Source organism: Perognathus longimembris, chromosome 2 (assembly GCF_023159225.1).
Source record: "Perognathus longimembris pacificus isolate PPM17 chromosome 2, ASM2315922v1, whole genome shotgun sequence".
Classification (NCBI taxonomy): Eukaryota; Metazoa; Chordata; class Mammalia; order Rodentia; family Heteromyidae; genus Perognathus; species Perognathus longimembris.
The window spans coordinates 7,129,166-7,151,296 of NC_063162.1; the positions used below are offsets into that span (position 1 = coordinate 7,129,166).

At 45.6% G+C, this 22,131-nt stretch overlaps 1 protein-coding gene across 1 annotated transcript in view; it reads right to left on the reverse strand.

Moving 5' to 3' along the window:
• LOC125343683 (deleted in malignant brain tumors 1 protein-like) overlaps positions 1 to 22,131 on the reverse strand; it is a 63,989-nt gene that overhangs the window by 27,191 nt on the left and 14,667 nt on the right. The window contains exons 8-22 of the mRNA XM_048336190.1: positions 21,152 to 21,220; positions 18,787 to 18,807; positions 18,411 to 18,485; positions 17,470 to 17,787; positions 17,346 to 17,375; positions 16,409 to 16,556; positions 14,815 to 15,005; positions 10,592 to 10,662; positions 10,086 to 10,458; positions 9,511 to 9,528; positions 7,789 to 8,106; positions 7,056 to 7,088; positions 5,237 to 5,390; positions 3,820 to 4,037; positions 2,006 to 2,323 (exon numbers count right to left, since the gene is read on the reverse strand). Coding sequence (XP_048192147.1) covers positions 2,006 to 2,323; positions 3,820 to 4,037; positions 5,237 to 5,390; positions 7,056 to 7,088; positions 7,789 to 8,106; positions 9,511 to 9,528; positions 10,086 to 10,458; positions 10,592 to 10,662; positions 14,815 to 15,005; positions 16,409 to 16,556; positions 17,346 to 17,375; positions 17,470 to 17,787; positions 18,411 to 18,485; positions 18,787 to 18,807; positions 21,152 to 21,220 — 2,355 coding nt within the window. The remainder of the gene's footprint in view (positions 1 to 2,005; positions 2,324 to 3,819; positions 4,038 to 5,236; positions 5,391 to 7,055; positions 7,089 to 7,788; positions 8,107 to 9,510; positions 9,529 to 10,085; positions 10,459 to 10,591; positions 10,663 to 14,814; positions 15,006 to 16,408; positions 16,557 to 17,345; positions 17,376 to 17,469; positions 17,788 to 18,410; positions 18,486 to 18,786; positions 18,808 to 21,151; positions 21,221 to 22,131) is intronic.

Here is a 22,131-nt window from a genome sequence, read left to right on the forward strand (position 1 = left end):
TACTAGAACTGGCTTGGATTTTATACAAAAGGTTTAAGGGGGGAAGGGATTTAAAGATGACAGACAGCTGGCTTTAGATTTGCCATGACCCCACTGTCTGGTTCCTCGGCCAGAGGCAGAGCCATGAAGGAGTTAGATGCTCTTCATTTGCCCATCCCCCCTGATCCTCACCAATGAGTAGATTCCATATCAACCGATGAGGTTCCTTTAAGGAGCACTTTTTCTTTTGTTAAAATGCTTACTATTCAGTACTTCCATGAGATAACTAAATGGTGAGAGTCTTTTTTTTTTTTTTAAGCTTTCTTTCTTTTTTTTTTTTTTTTTTTTGGCCAGTCCTAGGCCGTGAACTCAGGGCCTGAACACTGTCCCTGGCTTCTTTTTTGCTCAAGGCCAGAACTCTGCCACTTGAGCCACAGTGCCACCTCTGGCCATTTTCTGTATATGTGGTGCTGAGGAATCGAACCCAGGGCCTCATGTATATGAGGCAAGCACTCTTGCCAGTAGGCCATACTCCCAGCCCCTTTTTTTAAGTTTTCTGTGTGTACCTAGTTAGACATAGCATCTTCTGCCAGTAAGTGGGATTATTTGTGAATGGTTAGAGAGAGAGATGGTCACAAATGGTTCCATTTCCCCCATACTTTCCTTTATCCCAATTCTCTTTTTCAGCTAGCCTTGCATCTATGACTCTGATAAAGGGATAATATAGCTGGGCACTGGTGGCTCATGCCTGTAATACTAGCTACTTGGGAGGCTGAAATCTGGGGATCCTGGTTCGAAGCCAACCTGGACAGAAAAGTCTCCATGAGACTCTTATCTCCAATTAACCACTCAAAAATCAAAGTGGAGCTATAGCTCAATGTGGTAGAGTACTAGCCTTGAGAAAAAAAAAAAAAAGATCTCAAGGATGGTGCCCAGGCCCTGAGTTCAAGCCCTACTATTGAACAAAAAGGGGGGGGTGTTGTTACAGTAGAGAGAAACAATAAAGGCCTCTGAAGTTGAAAACCCCAAATGCCAGGAGGACATGGGCACAGAGTCACCTGATGTGCCCAAAGCCAAGCCTCCTTCCTCCTGCTAAGCCTCCTTCCCCCTGCCAAGAACCCCTTCCTCCTTCCAAGCACCCCTTCCCCTTGACCCAAGCTAGAAGCGATTCTCACAGGAGGAAGAGGACAGCCAGAAGAATCAAAGGCTGCTTGGCTGCTTGTTAACCCCAGAGGAAAAGTTCTGTGTGCTGCTCCTCCGCTCCAGGATGGTAAATAATTTATAGACCCCAGTGACCAAAAAGAAAATGGGAAGCTATTGCTTAATTCCACTTGGGAAATGTGATTCTCAGCCTGTGGCTGAGTGGATGTGTTTAACTTAGCCAGTACACTGGAAATCACAGAAGGAGATTAAAATATCATGCCTGATTAGCAGAGATTCTCACATGACTGGTCTGAGGAACAGCCCTGGCACTGAAGATTTCAAAAGTTTCCTGGGTGATTCTAGCATTCAGCCAGATTTGGATACCACAGGCCTGGCTTCATATGAGCTCCTGCTGATTCGGTCAGAACACAGGCCATATTTCTCTTTAACTTTGAACAAATGGAAATTCAATGTCACACCTACCTGGGGGTATTGGAGTCACCTCTGCTGCCCAGTCCCCAGCATCTACAGGCATGAAAAAGAAGCAAAGTCAGAGACTCTAACAGACTCAATGAAGACAAAGCAATGGTGGATTTCTAGCATGAGACGCTCTTAAGCAGCCAGCTTTCATGTTTTATAAGCAAGCACAAGGATATAGCTTTCCCAGGAGAAGGTTGATAGAACAGAACCAGCCATGTGAGTGGCTCTGGTGTGTTTATGTGTGGATCAGTCAGGCTTTTAATATCCTGTGGCTACTTGACTGAGTGGATACTCATCTGTTAGTAACTGGCCTTAGACGCCCTGGCTCTGTTGTGCATGGCCTCCACCTGTCACTAAGATGCTTCGCAGAAGGAGGGGAGGAGGAGAGGAGAGGAGGGGATACCTGAGCAGACAACACCAGCATCCTCATGGTGGCCACAGTTGTGGTCTGACCAGCTCGAGCTGGGGCACTGACCAAGGTGGTTCTCACTTCCGGAACACTGAACGTTGTCCAGGAGGATGTCTCCAGAGCCCGGACCAAAGGAGGCCTTTCCCAGAGCAGCAACGGCATGTCCGCAGCCTAGCTGTCTGCACACCACTGCAGCTTCATTCAGGTCCCACAGGTCATCGCACACGGTGCCCCAGGTCCCCTGATGGAGGATCTCCACACGTCCTGAGCACCGGCTGGACCCCCCCACCAGGCGCAGCGCTGGTTCACTGTCTAAACAGAGACGGGATTTGGTCTTGAGGTTGGGAAGTTTTATGAAAGGAGTAATGTCTCCCATGCTGGGTCTAAGACAAACACAAGGGCAAAACTTTAAAATGGTCTTGATTCAATTTTTAGGCTCAAGGATGCTAGAGGGGGAGATACAGTAGGTTTGAATCCCAGTATTACTGTTCCCTCGTTGTGTAATGTTTGACAAGTTATTTGGTCCCCTGGGCCTCAGTTTCCCTCATCTATAAAACGGGGGCTCCAGCATCTGTCAGTGAGCGTGAGAATAAACACAGCTCAGCACCCAGCCTGTCCTGGTTACTGCCAATCTTGTGATGTGGTTCTCCAAGCCAAAATGCTGGTGACTGGGGAAGGAGATTCCCAGCCACTTCTTTTGGATGAGTTTTAGATATGTGTAGATTCAATCCCTGCAGGGCCTCAGACCACAGACATGACTGCCATTTCATAGAGCCCAGTGACAGTGGCTAGGGCTGAGTCAAAGGGCTGTGGTCAGTCAGAACTCCTTACTGTCTTCTGGAGATTCCCCAGGGACAGGGTCCCTTTACCATGCCTCTAGGCTCTGCTACTAGAGCCTTCTTTCTGTTGTTCCAATATGTCTAGCTCATTCTCTAGGAAGACCTTTATATTTTCTTTCTGCCTGAAATGTGCTTGGAATCCCTCACAGGTCTCCTCCACCAGGTCCACCATAGCCCCTTCCCCACGGAGCTCCACACATCACCTTTGAGTCCCAGCCTTTATATTTACCATGTCTAATCCTTCATTTCTTGTGCCTTGATCTTTCCCCTCATATCTACATCCACATGAGAGTAGTTGTCAGGGGATTATATTGCTTGCTTTGTGTCCCTACGCTCTCTGGAGCCTGGCTTGAGCCAATGAGTGTCTAGGTTCTTAAATTTGGAGCTTATGTAGCTTCCCCAAGGTAGGACATACCACTGAGTGTCATATAAAGGGAAATCCCTTACTCAGAAACTAAAGAACTCAAACTTTATCCCAGGTCTTAGGGATCCCCTAAAACCAAGAAGTCCCATAATTGGCCAACAGTGTGCTTACCAGGTGACCATTGAACCTGGCTTTAACATCACAGTGAATAGGAACCAACAAACCTCTCATTTGGATGGATCTTGGGTGGGCCTAGGAGCCAGGGCCTGAAACGTATGAAATGGTTCAGCTGGTGGAGGGCAGTGGAATCTCTTGAGTGTTGTGGGGAGGAGGAGGAGGGCGGGGAAAGCAACATAACCCACATTTCAGCACTCTGGACAGCTCCCCAAATGCTGGCTATAGCAGATGGCCCTCAAGACCTCACAGGCAATAACTGTGCCACGCGGCTCAATTGGTGAGAAAACCTAGCACCTTGGAAGCAGGGCTGACAGAGTTATGTGCGGGGATCTTTCAATCCTGAACCTCAGGTGTATGGGGGACTCTCTCTCAAGTTAGCAACTGCCTTTTTTATACACACAAAGGTTTATGTATTTGAAGCTTCCTACCTGGCTCCCCTTTTCCCAGTGGAATTGCATGAAACAGAGCGTAAAAGCCAGTGTTGGTTATCATGTAATCACTCCGGAACACCACTGTCATGATATTTGAGGAGGAGAAAAACATAACAGCCGCTGGGGCACAGAACCTCCCCATGGAGAGTGAGGTGATCCTGGGGCCATCGAAGATCTCAACTGAGTCGTAGGGACATCCAAGAATGTCTTCCAGACTGGGAGGAAAGAAAGAGCAGAGCAGGGGGAGGGCCTGTGGCAGGTTACCAGTGTCCCCAACAGCAATGTCAGCAAAGGCACGGTGATGATTGAACTTGAATGTTTGGATTACAGTTTAAATTGCACGCAAATAGGAATTAACTTTATCTTTGCTTGAGAAATGTGTGAAGATGATGGTGACACATTTAAGACAGAAGTTTAAGATCATTAAAGTTTTCGGCCAATCACAATGTACACGAGGTTTTCGTTAACAAAGGTATTATGGTTCAGGACCTCTGCTTGTGTGTGTGCGTGATTGCACACTTGCTTTCTGGCCTGTGTGGGGTTAGCCCCATGGCCATGGGGTTTGTCATAATAAAAAAATAATTCAGTGCCTGGCTAAGGCCGGTTTACCGTGGAATCCCATGGTTTGGGTCTGCTGTAACATGATGTGTGTCATGTACAACAAGAAGGAATTTTTTTTTTGTAAATTTTCTCATAGAATCATATTTGTATCTGTGAAAAAATACCTTAATGAAGTCCATTTTAAAAACAGGTCATAGATAAGAGGGGACAATCAGTTTCACTAATAAAGACAAAAATTCTCATACTAGTGAAGAACAGATGTTGGACAGACCAATGTGGGTTGTCCTTGAGCATCTAAGTTTCCTCTCAAAGTCTCTTTTTCCTCATCCCTGAGAGGGAATGCAAACACATCTACCTTTGGGCCAAAATGACAATAAGACAAAGCATAAATGCATGTACTATAAACTCTGTGCACATAGAATGTAAAAAATGAAAATAAAAACACAACAGTGCCTTTGGAATAAGTATTCTCTTCTTTTCAGGGATTAAAGCTATGACTCTTCTGTCTCTTTCTCTTAGTGGAACATTTAGACAATGCACAACCCAAGACTGGAACAGTTGTCTAATATGTGTATATAAGAAAGTCTCTTATTGCTCATTTAAAACTTAGATTGAGAAAAACAAAGTGTAAGAGGACAGATATTAAGACTCAGTGACGTTTTAGGGAAAATGGTGGAAAGAATAGATATCAAATACGCTAATGCGCAGACTATGGGATTGCACAGACTATGGGGTTTTATATTCTTCTATGTTGACCTTTAAATGCTTCCCACTAGAAAATGAACCTTTATTATAATTTTGAAAATGAGCATACTTATTCAGATAAACCCCTCTGTAAAAACTGTTTTCTTACTTCAAACTTGGAATCATGAGTTCTATATGAAATTTTTGGTCCACGTGGATCTCCCAAACACACTGGATGTCTGTTGGGTAATTTTCTGGATACTGTGGACTAGAAAATAAGCCAGAAAGACTAGAAATGACTCCTCCACAAGAATTGCTTTTTCCTGAAACAACATGGAAAAAAAAAAGAATGTCAGGAAGCATTTGATGAGCCAGGGCCAGTAGGTTAGCTTGCTGGGAGAGACAAAGAGTAGGTCTACAGGAAAATTGGGAAGGAAGGACAAAGGAGACAGGCTATACATGCAAAGTTAAGGAGGTATGGGAAGTAAGAGGTTCTAGAAAAACCTTACAGTTTGATGAGTCAGAGACAGAGAAGGGGACATGGTGCACTGTTGTGGGAAGTTGTAACTGGGACCTTCTCTAAGATCTTGTCCATCTTTTGTTCCCCTGTATAGGTCATGTTCCCTTTAACCCATTATGCTCCGACTAAAACTTACGGTTTGGGGATTTGTGAGGGTTAAAACAAGGTAACCGTAAAATCCAATCTCAAGTTACCTGGTACAGGATCCCAAGAATTCACTGAAGGACCTGGACGAGAAAAAAAAAAAAAAGATAAAAAAAAAGAAATACTAGTGATATCTTGGGGGAAAATACCTAGTCTTATTTGGAAGTTGGTAAACCATAAGGCTTTCCTTGGAAGTATCTACGTACTTAGTGCAAATGGAGAAGGACGGGAAGCCACTGCTGAATATTCTCTGTGGGTTTTTGCTCAAATTCTTGGACATTCCTGTTACCAGATGGAGTCTAAGCTAACTTTTTTAAGAACAGTTGGGCTCTGTGGCTGCTTTAACAATAGAGCAGAAGTCGTGCTGAGCTTTAAGGGATTGGTGACTTTCACTTCCTGTCTTGGAGCAATACTGACCTGCTCTGATTGTCCTACACTACCTCATTAGACTGAGTCTGCAGTCCCGTTGGAAGAACCATGTAAAGGTCTTGAGGCCACCCGAAAGGGAGGTGTGAGCCATCCTCTTAGTTGTCCACATAAAGCCACCAAGTAAGAGACTCTGCTCAATGCTCTGTGGTGCAGAAGAATCTCACAGCTAAGCCTGGCCTAAATTCCTGACCCACTTAACCACTGCATATGTCTAAATGGCTGATACACTAAGCCACTAAAAGTTTGGGATAGCCACAAATAACCAGAATAGTTTCTTTCATGCGATATTGTTTTCCCCACTCATCGATCATCCATACAATTTCCACACAATGAGAAAACTAGAGATGAGCCTTCCTTTGATTCTCTGGCTGTGAGACACAGCTTCCATTCACCCATAAGATTATGTGAAGCAGCAAAACTTGTCAGCGTGCTGTGTTGCCAAACGATGAACTTCAGGAGGTGAGTAGCTGTAGGGAATTCATTTTTTTTTTTTTTTTGGCCAGTCCTGGGCCTTGGACTCAGGGCCTGAGCACTGTCCCTGGCTTCTTCCCTCTCAAGGCTAGCACTCTGCCACTTGAGCCACAGCGCCGCTTCTGGCCGTTTTCTGTATATGTGGTGCTGGGGAATCGAACCTAGGGCCTCGTGTATCCGAGGCAGGCACTCTTGCCACTAGGCTATATCCCCAGCCCGGGAATTCATTTTTGATCTATGATATCTTTAAGCTTGCCATCAGGCTTATTCAGATATGGCTAGATTATAAATGGAAGGACAGCTGTATATTCATGAAGTGCTCATAACAGTGGCTAGATCTTAATATTTGTAAACATTTGCTGCTATCATTCTTCTTCTTGTTATTCTTATTGGAAAGCTTCCTGGGAAAAACATAGGGACATACCTGGAGGTGTGGGTGGCAGTGAATCTTCTGAATCTGCAAACACAAAGAAAGACAGCAGGTCACTGTTTTTAATAAACCCCAAAGGCAGAAGAGAGAAGATGACAAGGGACATGGGGTGGTGGTGGCAGCAGTGGGGAATAAAAGAGACAAGGTCTTGCCTTTCTGAGTATAGGAGCTCGATTAGTACAACTTCCTTCTGGGCACCTGGAGCCCTTCCTTAACAGGATGGCTCAGGGATGCAGGGCATACCAGCTATGTATTGGTTTCCCCTGTGCACAATCCCTGAATGCTTTCTTAAAGCGAAAACTCTCGAGCCCCTTTCCAAACCTATTTAGTCCTAGAGTCAAAAAAGGGGGCCCTGAAATCTCAATTGTAATGCCCCAGGTGGTACTGGTTCCCAGTAGTAGCATCCCAAACCTCTGCTGTATATCTAGGAGCTGCCTGTGACAGGGCAAAGTCTACATCCAGGGCCTGGCCCCAAGGGGGTGCTTGATGAATGAACAAAGGATGATGAGTGGATGAGTAAAAGGAGGGAAGGAAGGAGGGAAGGAGGGAGGGAGGGAGGGAAGGAGGGAGGGAGGGAGGGAGAAAGGAAAGTTTTACCCACAAAAAATGGTTTCAAAATGTCTTCCATGATAACATGTATTCCATCCATTCTACTCCTTCTATTTCATTGTCCCATTTTGGTCTCAGGGTTTGATCAGGGCTTCATCGGGGATTTCCGTGTGACTACCTGAGCAGATGACACTGGCGTCCTCGTGGTGTCCACAGTTGTGCTCCAACCAGCCTGAGTGGGCACACTGGCCCAGGTACTGCTCCACCCCAGAGCACTGGAAGTTGTCCAGGAAGATGTCTCCAGAACCTGGGCCAAAGTAGGCCTCACCGGGGCCAGAAATAGCCCTTCCACAGCCCAGCTGTCGGCAAACAACCTCAGCTTCCTTGAGGTCCCAGAGATCGTCGCACACCGTGCCCCAGGCCCCCTGGTGAAGGACCTCCACACGCCCCGAGCACTGGCCAGAGCCGCCCACCAGCCGCAGCTCTGGCCAGTCACCTGCAAACAGAGACACGGCCAGTGAGCCACCACAAAGGCCAGGCTGGGGTCCAGCAGGCCCAGGCTTGGAAGTTGACTCGCATCTAGCTGTGGGCCTTGGGGCTTGCTTGTTTCTCACTCTTCCCATGGGCTCCTGAGTTGCAGCTTGTGGAAGCTGTAGCATATTTAATTTCATCTCAGAAATATATACCCATTGTTTCCTGTGTTAGGAAACAGCTATAAACCAAGGAGCCCATCTTTCCTAGTAAAATGCACACAAGGGTGTGATGCATTATCCTATTCTCACAATGCCATGATTACACGTGAAAAATCAAAAGTCATTCTCATAAGGCTTTTTAGCAGTATCTCAACAGCATTAACATTTCTGCACTTCGGACAAGGAGTGAACTCAGAAGTATAAGAATAAAGCAGCTCCCAGACAAAGTCACTTACTGCTGACAATTAACTCCTACCAGTGCAAGGTTATAACTCACCATAACTGTCCATCTGAGATCCTTTATCATCTGTAAATGGGGAAGAGTCAATGCATCAGTATTTTGGGGAATCCATGACTTTCATAATTACAGATGATGTTTAATTATACCCTTATACATGCTTATTAATCCAGTATGGGAGACATTAGTCCCTTGAAATAACAAAGCACAACAGAATTAGCTATAGACACAAAAGTAAGCTTCTCTGTGGTTGTTGGCTTGCTACTATGTGGTAAGAAAATGGCAGATATGAAAGTGCACATCTGACTTAAGCTTTTTATTTTGTAGTGAATGAGTTTCACTTGGGGGGGGGGTCTTTGGAAGTATCTAAGATTAGGCAACCATCTTCTGCAGTGCTGAAACTTAGAAATAACATAGGCTTATGAATCTGTGACTAGGTTATAGGTGTCATATACAATATGATACCACAAAACCAATGGACAAATGAATACACCAATACCCAAGACAATACTTCAATGTTCGTGTTTCTGTCTCTCTCTCTCTCTGTGTATATATGTATATATGTGTACATATACATATACATATATATTTCCATTTCCTGGAGTTCATTTTGATAAATATTATTTCATATGATTACATGCACATAAGCATTGTGCCTTTGTGTCCCTCTCCTAAGAGTATCTTCCTGTTTGTATATTTTTGCGACAAGTTCTTGCTATGTAGTCTGGGCTGGCTTTAAATTCATGATCTTCCTATTTCAGCTTTCTAAGACATGAGCCTCCATGCCTGACATAGACAATATTTGTTTTAAAGAAAGTTTTAAATTAAGAGCCACATGCAGTAGGGCTGGAATACCATGGACATGTATGGACATGGACCGTTCTATGTAGTGAATACCACTGAAAGCTGCAATTACAGTCATATCAGAGATTGAAATTGTTAATTCACCAAAAGGCATCTATCTCTTTACCAGGAATGTTAGAATAGACTTCCAAGAGGTAACCAACTTATTGCCAGCTGTTTACATGTATTATAAAAATATTGTCACAAGACAAAAGAAGTCATTTTAGTTGACAGATTTCCTTGTGTTATGTGAGGAAAACATTAGCAAGAATGATCAACTATGCAAACTCATTGCAAAAGACGTCTTTACTGCTGTCAGCAACCTTGCAAGACAGCCCTTTTTCCTGACTCTATGGAGGCTCTGAGAAGGCAAGTGCAGGTCAAGTAGTCAGGGTGTTCACACACCAACGGCCAGCCAGCCTCAGGCTTTCCTACATCCCCTGCCTCCATCCACGAGTTTCCTTATTATCAAGTGCTGCACAACTAACCCACCATGTCCCCTGCGTGCTTCACGAAGGCACGGATGCCTTTGGCAGTTCTCACTACCAAAATAAGAAAACCAGATGTGTTATCCAGTAGGCTGTCATTAAAACTTTGTATGGAAAAATTCAAGTGCTCCTTGTCTGAGGATCCTTGTCCCTTGTCCCTGGCTTGAAGCTGGATGTGAGCAGGTGGTCTTGGGCATTCCATTCCTAGCGGTGCCCGCCGGAAGAGGGGAGCGGATACCTGAGCAGATGACTCCAGCGTCCTCGTGGTGACCACAGTTGTGCTCCATCCAGCCCGAGTGGGCACACTGGCCCAGGAAGCGCTCCACTCCAGCACACTGGAGGTTATCCAGGAAGATGTCTCCAGAGCCTTCTCCGAAGTAGGCCTTCCCAACAGCGGACAGGGCCCGACCGCACCCCAGCTGGCGGCACACCACCTCAGCTTCGTTCAGGTCCCACAGGTCATCGCACACCGTGCCCCAGGCCCCCTGACGGAGGACCTCCACACGCCCCGAGCACCGGCTGGAGCCGCCCACCAGCCGCAGCTCTGGCCAGTCCTCTGCAGACAGAGACCCAGTGACTTCTCTCATCTGGGAGCATGACACTCTCCCATGAGCTGGCTGAGCCACCCCCCAACCCCCATACTACCATTCAAGAAAGAGAACCTAGGGCAGTTATTCACTAGTCAACTCCAGCTGGAATCTGATCATTTGTTAGCATTGCCGATAGCAGATAGCCTACAAAGACCCACCAACTCTCCACCTTGTCAGAGGTGTGTGGCCAATCGGTTCCAACTAAACGCAGAGAAAACGTAAGTCATTTGCAATGCTTTGTGATTTTTGTGACGCACTCCCGTGTGTGTGCGGTTGCCTTTAACTTTATGATAACCCGGTGAGATAAACAGCAGAGTATTGCTGTGCCAAATTTATCCATGAGGGATCAGAAAGTTGGAGAAGCAAAGCGATTCACCCCAATTCCCACATCTGGTAACAAGCAGATCTATATTTTAATCCTCTGTGTCCAGAAGCTCTGCATTATTTTTCTTTGTCAGTTTATCATCTTAAGGATACTAGAGACAGAAGATCCTAAAAGTTTTGAATGGCCCTAAGAGCTTGGGCAGAATCAACTGGCCCAATGCAAACAGAACTGAGCAGTTCCAGTTTTCTTCGTACAGGGCAGGCACAACTACAGGTGCATGGATGCGTGTATTTCAGGCTTACTTGGTTTTACTGTAACAGGCCTGGGCGTTGTCATTGGGATGGCTGTGGAGAGAAAAAAACCTTGTATAAGGATAAGAAAGGAAGACTTATCCATACTGGCCAAAGGAAGTCTCCACATTTAATGCAATACCCATGAAAACCCCAATGTCCTTATTTCTTATGGAGACAGAAAAAGAAATTTTAACGTGGATCTGGAAACACAAAAAGGCTCACATAGCCAAAGCAATTCTAGGCAAAACAAACAAACTAAAAAGCAATATTGCTGTTATCATAATACTAGATTTCAAAGTACACTATAAAGCTGTAACAACAACAACAACAAAAACTCCAGCTTATTACCATCACAAAAATAGATCCAAAGACCATGGAACAGATGAGAAGAACCAGAAATAAACTCATACATCTACAGCCAACTGATATTTGACAAAGGAGCCCCAAATATATATTGGATAAAGAATAGCTACTTCAACAAATGTTCCTGGGATATTCAGATCCTCACATGCAGAAGACTGAAGCTAGACTCTTAGCATCTTTCACCCTGTCCCAATGTTGATTCAAAGTGGATCAAAGACCTTAAGGTAAGACATGAAACCTTGAAATTACTCCAGGAAGAAGGAAGGGAAATACTGTAGCTTATTGGCAATGGCAGGAACTTCCTGAATAGAATTCCAGGAGCTCAGCAAATAAGAGGATCAACAAACGGGATGGCATCAAGTTTTAAAGCTTCTGCACAGTGAAGGAAATTGTTACTATGCTAAAAAGGAAGCACGTGGTATGAAGAATATCTTTGCCAACAGTACATTTGACAAGGGTCTAATAAGGAGATTATGCAAGGAACTTAAAAAGCTGAAATCCATAAGAATAAAAAACTCAGACAATCAGTGGGCAAAAGAATAAAATAGACAATTGTCAGGAAAAGGTCAAATAGCCAATAAATAGATGAAGGAATGCTCAACATCCCTGGCCATAAGGAAGTGGAAATCAAAACAACATTGAGATTCCATCTCACTCCAGTCAAAATGGCCATCACCAGGAATCTACATAGCAACAAATGCTGGTGAGGATTCAAAATGTAAATTAGTGCAACCACTATGGAAATCAGCATGAAGATTCCTCGGTAAACTAAGCTCAGAACTACCCTGTGATCCAGCCATATCACTCCTGAACTCTGAAAGATAGAAAGGCAGGATACAATGAAGGCATGTCTATATTCATTGCAGCACTATTCACAATAGCCAAACTATGGAGACAGCCCAGATGCCCTACAATGGATGATTGGGTCAATAAAATGTGACATATATATATGCACACACATATATGTATATATATATTCATCATATATAATATATTATGTTCTATAGTACTGTTTATTTTAAATTATATCATATATCACATGTCATATAATATATGATAATAATAATAAATTGCATAATTATATCATATAATAATACATATGACATACTATATAATACGTATGACATATACTGTATCTATTTATATATAATGAAATTTTATTCAGCCATCAGGAAGAAAAAAAATCATGTCATTTTCAGGAAATAGATGGAGCTGACAAAAAAAAAAAAACCATCCTGAGTTGAATCAAACTAGACCGGGAAAGACAAAGGGTGTGTGTTCTCTTTCATATGTGGATCATAGGCCCAAACACAACCTCTCAGGAAATACACCCCAGGGGCATATGCATATATACACGACCAAGTCATACACACAACTATGCATGCAGGAATGGAGCCCTTTGAATAATTAAGAGAGCGTTTAAAAACTTGAGTCTCAGAAAGCTGTGGCGTATTTTGAATGGTGGGAGTTGTTAGTGGGAGACGGGTGGATGGATGGGTGAATACAGTCATAACCCTCAATGTACAGATATGAAGAGGGACGTGAGAAACTTGGGGTGACTGGTTGGGGAGGGGGTGGGTGGAGGGAGAAGGGAGAATGATGGAAGTGACAGTCCCAATGGACAAGCGCTGTACTCACGAATGGACACACTGATAAATAACCATTGCAACCCCTTTGTCCAACTATCTGTAGATTAAAAAATATTGAAAAGTACAATGAGAAAGAAGGGATGGCTGGGGCAAGTTGGATGGCAGCTTTCTGGGATCCGTTTTCATTCACTGCCTAGATGTTAGCTGATTCTTTCTCCCCCTCATCCGTGGGGTCAGTAACATCCAAAGTCAAGGTTGTGCGTGTGAGTCTTGTTTCTCAGGAATGTGTGGGCCAATGGAAATGCTATTCCACTTTTCTGACCAGTCACTAAAAATACAAGAAGATTTAAATTGTACTATTATGTGCAAAAACGCAAACATCCACAGTCCTTCAGAGGAAAACAAGCGTTTTTATGCTTGCTTCTGCTTCCTAGTTCTCCCTAGATGTGGAATAACAGATTAGGCATTTTTTCATTTCTTTGATAAAACAAGGAAGTATAAACTCAAACAGATAATTATAAATAAAAAACAGAAACCTGATTGTTGGTAGATATACTGATTCCAATGTATATGCTTACTGTACTGTGCAAAGACTTATGCACATAGTTTCTCAGGTGTGGTAGTTGGCATAGGGGAAACGAGGAGTAAAAGCACGCAGGGGTGAGGACAGGCGAATGAGGATTAAGTAACAATATGAACGTTGACTCACTGATCAGACTCGGGGTAGAGAGCGCTTGCCCTGCAAATATAAGGAACCCATATCAGTGCTGGTAACAGTTACGGTGATTTTCCAAACCCACTGTGACTCAGAGAATCACCTCTTTGCTGGAGACCATGCTGAAGAGTGTTTTGGATCAATGGAATAAAAGACATCGGTAATTTTATGAACTCTGCCTATACATGTTGTTGGTGAGTAGGAGAGGGCCTCAAATAAATACCAAAGCTCTTAAGCTTCAGCTTTTCCATCTGGTGAAGGGGAAGAACCATTGGTTTGCGTCAGGATAACATATTCAGGGAACTAAACCGATGTGCTATTTTGAGTATTTGGATCATGTAACCATTACTGTTCTTAGGAATTTGATTATACACATTTCAACAGAAACCTTCAGGTAAGCTTCCATCTGCCTTCCTGACACAAGCCTCTGCCTCCCAGCTTTTGATTTACACTGCCCTTGACCTCACGTGCCTTCTCCATTTCTCTACCCACAGTCTACCAGGCGATACCTTAGTGTCCAATACTGATTTCTCCCCCCGATGTGTTTCTTAGTTCTTGTTCCTCTGTATTACTGCCCCTCTTTCCTTCTGATGTCTTTTACTAAGATGTACTCATATGCTAATTTAGTGAATTCTGATGTAGTCTCCTGTTCTACCGGTTTTCCTCAGTCTAGCGCATTCTCCATGTCCTCTAGTTGTACCATATGCATTTCTAGAACCCGCTCTGTTTTGCTCAGGAGTCTCGCAATCGGGACCACACATTCTCCTTAAGACCCGCCTTGGACTAGGTTCAAAATAAACTCTGGCAAGCTGGTTACAATGAGATGCTTTTGTAAAACTAAAAGGCCCGCGATACAGCTGCCAACAAGCGCGCAGAAAGCGCCACCCCTTGGCTAAGTGATCCCTTGTGAGGTGGAACGGAATCATGAAGTAAGGTTCACCCACTCTCCCCATTCTAGAAGGAGGAACTTGGGGCCACGTGGGGCTCAGGTCACTTGTTCAGGGTCACGGAGCAAATGAGGGTGACCAGGGAGCACGGTGGAGCTGCAACCCCTTGCCACCCTCTTACCTTTGGCTGAAGAGTAATAGTAAGCCATGAAAACTTTCCCTATGTTGTTGAAGCTTCGGAAGTACACGAGGGTCATTGAGTTGGAGGAGGACGAGAAGGTGAGGTAGTAACCAGAGCAGGTCCTCCCCAGGGACTTCGTAGAGGATGGGGGGCCATCCAGAACCTCAAAGTATTCGTTGGTGCAGTCCAGGCTGGGAAAGCAAACACCCAACAGGCTTCTTAGTCTCCCCTCCATAGGGCAAGGGGGTGTGCTGTGAGAACGGATGTATTTCCAGACTATACGATGCTGGAGAAAGCGGATGGGCTTCTCCTGGGCCTGGCCACATGCTGACTAGACTATAAGACACAAACAAGCCAGCCCCCAGCCCCCAGGGCAGCAGACAAGCCAGCTCCCCCACCCCCCAGGGCAGCAGAGAAGCCAGCCTCCCCCTCCCCCAGGGCAGCAGATTCCAAATGTGCTCTGCTGGCTTTGCCAAGGGAATTGCGTGGTCATTTCAGTTGCTGTGCTCCTCCAGTGCAGGAAGCAATTAGTTCCCTGCCACAACCAACAACCGTGATGACAATGATCTTTTAATTAAGCAAGAATTATGAGCACAATGTAATTTGGGTTTTCCTTAGGGGTTAAATCCCTTTCTCTCTTCTCACTGTCTCCTTGTTTCTCTCTTTCTTTCTCTCTTTCTCTCTCAATCACACACACACACACACACACACACACACACACACACACACGGTCCCATTCAAAGCCAATAAGGTGAGTTTCTTTTTAATTAAAATTTCATGGAGATATAAAATTAATCCTATTTCTATTTACGTGCAACAAATGTATATAAATAAAATTGAAAAACACCATTTGTACTCCACATTCAACAACAACCACAACTGCCACATAAACACAGACAGGTAAAGATTCCTACATAGAAGTATAACAAAATGTACAGGATTAGTGTATCATCAGCCAACACAAACAAGTAATAGTAGATGCGAGGTAAGATGTGGAGAAAATGGCACTCCTACGTGACTGGTGGAAACGTGGAGTGATATCACTTTGGGAAACAGATTAGAGTGTTCTTAAAAGCTAAGTGTAGACTTAACGTTACAATCTCACCATCATCACACCCTTCGGCCTTTTAGCTTTGAGAAGGGAAACGTGGAATACAGACTATCTTCAGGGGGCAGAGAGCAGCGGTTTGTGAATGGAGCTCCTTTCTTGGTGGTTACGGAACCGTTCTGTGTGTGGATTGTGGCAGTGTTCGAGTACATCTACGGATGGTATAAAATAGTATGGAGCTACATATTCATGCACACCCGCATTCAAATAAGAACATGTAATAACTGGAAGAAATGGCAGAAACTTTATAGCCTATCTTTTACAGTCTGCCTATCATTCTACAGCTACAAGCACGCCGCCACAGGGGACGCGAGGTGAGGGATACCCTGGACTCGGTATAGCTCTTTCAACTGCCTGTCTGTACCTAATTATTTCCAAATGAAAAGTTTGGAATGCACTAAGGACTGCTCTGCTTGTGAGGATCAACCAGTGGGTTATAGAGTTTTAAACCACACAGCGTAGGCAAGGAATTGAATTCACACTCACTTAAGATGCGGAAATGCCAGCAGTACGTGATCAGATGCATTTGCCTTGATTTCCCACACACAGGTTATGTTGTCATGCATTTCATTTTTGGGGGGATTCCTAATTGCTCCAGATGAGTTGGTGATAATTCCTCCACATGGAGCCTTTTCTAAATGCAGAGAATAGTTTAGAATTTCAGGTTTTTCTTTGTTCTGGCTACAACTTTTATAATTCACCTATTTTTCCTGAAGACACTTTACTAGTGATCATTCTGCGGGTATCTTTTAGAATCTAGTAGGGGTATAAAGTAGTCTACAAAGTATTGCCCATGTGGACTTGTGGGAAGGATAGGCGTGAAGTTCCTATCTCTTCGGAGACTACTATCATTGACACGATCTTGTTAGAGGGCTGGTCATTTAATCTCGGCCTGGACCTGTCCCTCTGACGGCTCTCTCGTGAGCAAAGTCTTGCTTCAATTTTTCCCAATGAAGTTTTCCCCACACGGACTCTCTGTGTCCACGAGGCTGACTTAACATCCGCTGTCATTTCTTACAAGGATGTGCTCAAAAACCGATCAGATCTATTGCATGGGCTAGTCACCGCGGGACCGGAAGCACCCTTAAAAGTCTCCCATTGTGACTGCCTCCTACTCAACCGCCGCTCACTGTCTCCACGCACACCCCGGAGGTGTCAGAACACCAGTCACCCTGGAGGTGTCAGAACACCAGTGCTGGGGATTGAAGATCAGGCTCCTGCTTGTACCAAGCACGGTGGCGGAGGTGGAGGGGTAGCAAGCGAGGCCTGGCTAGATTGTTTGTCCTGTCTCTGCCTGGACAGCTAGCTAGGCCTTGCTCAGCCCGCTCCATCTGCTTGGAGACCCAGACACCTGCGCTTGGGGCAGAAGATTTCCCCGGAGGTATTGACAAGCCACCCCCCCGGCTCACGTCGCCTTCCCTACCTTGAGGGGCGTCCACTGTGTAGCCGGCATCTGCGAGGTGAGAAGTGGAAGCGGCCTCTGTGAGTGATGACGGGGTGCCGTCCCCGAGGCTGGGCTCTGCCCGGGGTCGGGGCGGCGGCGTTACCTGAACAGATCACGCCGGCGTCCTCGCCGTGATCACAGTTGTGGGAGAACAGGCCGATGTGGGCACACTCCTCCAGGCGCTCCTCGTGTCCTCCGCAGTGCACGTCATCCAGCACAATCTTTCCGGAACCTTCCCCGAAGTGGGCTTCGCTGAGGGCGGAAACAGCCCAGCCGCACCCCAGCTGCCTGCAGATGACGTTGGCTTGTGGAAGGTCCCAGCGGTCGTCGCACACCGTCCCCCACACTCCTTGGTGAAAGAGCTCCACGCGACCCGCGCAGCGCACGTGGGCGCCCACCAGCCGGACAGGGGCCGGGCCTCCTGGACGAGAGCAAGGGCATCAGGGGGAGAGAGAGCTGTGCGCCCTGTCTGCTGATGACAGACTTTCTAACTCTTTAACCCGCTCCGGGTGAAAGAGTACTCCCGATGGAGCGTGTGCCATTGCCCCAGGAAGCCTACAACGCCTTCTTTTCCAGCCGCTGTTTTAAGATCGCTGGCCTATGACGAACTGATTAGAGAGATGGCGATCGTTTGCTTCCCTGCCTTTGCTCTTTGCAACGTGACGTTGGAGTCCTCTCCTCACCGGTTGGTGCAGGACTGGGGGCCTTTGGACCACGTTGGCTGTGACCGTATGGCAGACATCCTGTATAGCTAGCCTCGGTGAGCACGTGTGAGGCCGCTCCGATGGTAGTTCTCTCCTGGGGCCTCTGACAGCATCACACGGATTGACTTAAGCTAGTCTCCTGGGTGATGAAGGGGTGTCACTCGGGTGACAGCGCTAGATCTGCCAGGCAGGTGATGGAGGCTATCCTAGGTCTGTTTTGTGTTTTGTTTTGTTTTGTTTTTTCCCCACTGCACATCTCTAATAACCCACGTTCACTCCGCCATCATTTTCAGATGAATTAACCATTCTCAAGTTATAACATACAAAGACCCAGCCGTACCTGGCGCTGCAGTAGAAGGTGAGTGTTCCGCCGCTGATATCGCTGAAGACGTGGGATGTGGATTCTTCTGGGGTTCTGATGGTAAAGTGAAATACAGTCATCAGGGAATTATCACAACCAGTCAGAGAGGATGCGGCAGCAGCCAGATGGTGTCTACCTCCGGCCAGGATTTAATAGGAAAAAACCATGGCTCTGGATTCTGAAGCTAGTGACCTCATGTTCTCAAGATCTTCATTTAGGGAAGCGCATGGTATTATTGCTTGTTGATAAACTAACATACATGACAAGTTCTCTAGGAAAAACAGAACTCATGGGTAAGTGGCTCTATGTGACTTGCTGTACCAGGAGCCGGCAGTTGGCTGCCATCTGCCCTCACCTGTGACTGTCATGACTTTACCTGGACAAAGGAGGGAAATTCACACCGCTGATCTACAGGGAGAAAAGGGTCAACTACGAAATGGATGGGGAAACCTTGCCATAATCTTGGACATAGCCACACAGCTTTGCACAGTTACCAACATTCACCAAACTGTATCTTAGTATGTGACCCGTGTGGGTGCCAAATCAAACTTGAATAAAAATAAGATGGACTGATGCCAAGTTAGCAATTTAGCATAGAATCTAGGTATTGTTACATGTTTCAAACTTGGCTGCATTTTGGAAAGTCTATTTAATGTCTCTGCTAAGGTCTAGACCTCTGGTTTTTTTTGTTTTTTATGACAGCCTCTTGGTTCCCACATATTTCACACGTATTACCCCATCATTCTGTGTGTCTGCTTATTGTCTTCTTGCTAGCAACAAAACATCAAAACCATAACATTGTAGAAACATGGGCTCCAATGAACCTGCTGTAATCATTAGAAGATGGATGACCAAGGTCATTCATTTGACCAAGGTCATTGATCTGACCAAGGCCATTCAACCAGGAATAGATTCCTGAAGGTTGGGGCCCTTTTCACCTAACATATCGCCCCGTCAGGTAAACATGTGACCAAGAAAAGAAATCATGGCTGGATGAGTCCCTGATGTCATAAAACTGCCTTCTACCTGCAAGGCCCTTGGTTTGTTCCCTGGGTAAAAGGAAGCAGGTGTGTAAATCAGGTAAGCAAGTGCAGGGTGATCAAACTGAGCATAAGAAATGCTCTGGGATTTTTTTTTTCTCGCCAGTCCTGGGGCTTGAACTCAGGGCCTGAGCACTGTCCCTGGCTTCTTTTTGCTCAAGGCTAGCACTCTACCACTTGAGCCACAGCGCCACTTCCGGCTCTTTCCATTAATGTGATGTTGAGGAATCGAACCCAGGCCTTCATGTATGCAAGGCAAGCTCTCTACCACCAAGCTATATTCCCAGCTCATGCTCTGGGATTTTTTTTTTATAGTTGATACTTTGTGTGGACGGCCATGACACTTGCTTTTACAGCAGGACTTTCTGAAGGGAATTTAGCTGCACTCAACCGGACTTTCAGAGCAAGACCATGATCCTTCAGAAAGGTCCAGCTGTGGAAGTGAGAGCTTGTGAGGTAAGAAGGACGAGAAGGTGATCTTCACTGTCTACTCGGGACAATAATCAGAGAGAAGGCTGAACATGGGCAAGTGCAGATGATTTGAACTATCAGTCAGGGAGGAAGATATGAGAATTCTCTTGTGATAACATCCATACTTCCCAGGGCATCAACTCTAGGTCTCCCATCCCACAGTAAAAGAGGGAAGGCAGGAGTAGATATGAAATGGAATCACAGGAAGTGCTCAGTCCTAAGAGAGGTAAGGAAGATAAAAAGGAAGCAACAACAAAAGAGAACAACTGGGTCAATGGATATCAGGGCTCAGTAAAACCTTTTACTGATGGCTGCTTCCCAGAGGTTGGGGAGTTGAGAAGAGAAAGAGGATGGGGACAGATTGGCCAACGGTGCAAAGCCACAGTTGGATGTGAGGACCACACGCTGGTGTTCTGCTATCCGGCAAGGTAACCGTACTTAACAAGGATACCAGGTATATTTCCCAGTAGCTAGGAGAGGGAATTTGGGGAGTTCCCACCACAAAGAAAGAAGGAATGGTTTAGGTGATGGAAAAGATAACTACTCTGGTTTGATCACTGTTTAACATACGCATCGTACCTTCTGGAAATGGGCAAAAATGTATGTGCCCATCGAAAAGCAAACTTCTGTAAAAGATAGGAAAGGTTTTTTGGTGGTGTTTTTTTGTTTTGTTTTTGTCAGTTGTGGGACTTGAACTCAGGGCCTGGGTGCTGTCCCTAAGCTCTTTTTCTCAAGGCTAGTGTTCTACCACTTTGAGCCACAACGCTACTTCCAGGTTTTTGAGGTGAGAGTCTCATGGGGACTTTTCTGCCTGGGCTGGCTTTGAACCATGGTCCTTAGACCTCAGATTTCTGAATAGCTAGCTAGGCTTATAGGCATGTGCCTGGCTTTGTTGTTGTTTCTGCAAGATTGTGAGATTAGAGACAATTTATTTGTCTTCCTCAACTCTCTCTTTCTCCTTCCCCCCGCGCCCCCGCCCCCCGCCTGAGCCTCGTTATGTAGCTAGCCCATATTCTGGCCTTTAATCCAACTCACGATTGTCCTGCCTCAGAAGCAGTGTACTGCTGTGTTAAATACGGCAGGTGAGCCCTGTTCCCTGTCCGGTTGTTGCGGGGCACTGCAACTGCGAGCACCTGGACGTGTGCTTGGTCCTGGCTTGGTCCAGGTCAGAAACGCAGCTCCCTTTCCTCACTTTCAGACAGGACTTACCTGCCTCTGCGAAGGCAGAGGGAAGCTGGACTCGCCTCGCTGAGAGTAGGGTGGCTGTCAGTCCATCACCTGTGAGCCAGAACAGACAAAACATCCTCCATGGGAAAATGCTCCCCAAACCCACAAAGCAAAGGAAAATACAGAACAGGAGGCATCTGAAAGGTCCAGTCAAGCCTTCTCTGCTAAAGCTTTTTCTCTTCAGAGGTGACTGTACAGACAAACTCCCCCCCTCATTCCTCCGACCCACAGCAGAAGTGAGCGGTCTGCTTACATGGAGGCGAGGCCTCCGCGTTAGTACGCTCAGATGCCTATTTCGCTGAAGTTGGAACGTCTTTGGGATCGTACCACTCCCGTCATAGCTACTTCTCAGAACCCCCCCATGTAGAGACATCCCATCTGGTTAAACTACTGAGCAGCTGTTCCAAGTGTGTTTGGGAATTTGTATAAACTCAGTGCTACCTATGCTCTGTGACACTCACACTGGACTTCTAGCCACTGCCTTTTCTCTTTTTAAAAATCCCATGAAACATTAAACTAACTATCTTAGGGTGCTTGAGTATGGGAGCTGTTTGTGCAAAGTAACAACGAGGCTGTCAGGAAGTCGTAGGCCAACCTGGTTGGCTGAGTGTGGGCCAGGTAAAAGTCCAATTCACTCATTCAGACTTTTTTATCTGGGGGATGAGGGATCTATTGTTTTGTAGTGGACCACAAAAAAATTGTCCTGAATATTTAAAAATATTCAATTGGCTTTGCCAGTTGATGATGCAGAAGATCTCTGGCTCTGATACAGTAAGGAGACCTTACGGTGAATGCTACCAACCAGGATTTCCTCGCCTCTCCTTCTTGGATCAAGTTTGCCCCCATTCTAGGACACTTGTACTACTTTGGTCCCCACAAGAGCACACAGAAGAAAGAACTTCTGCCATCTTATTCTTTTCATTCCTAGGGAATGCACTGCCTTCCCTTTCTTGCTTCTAGAG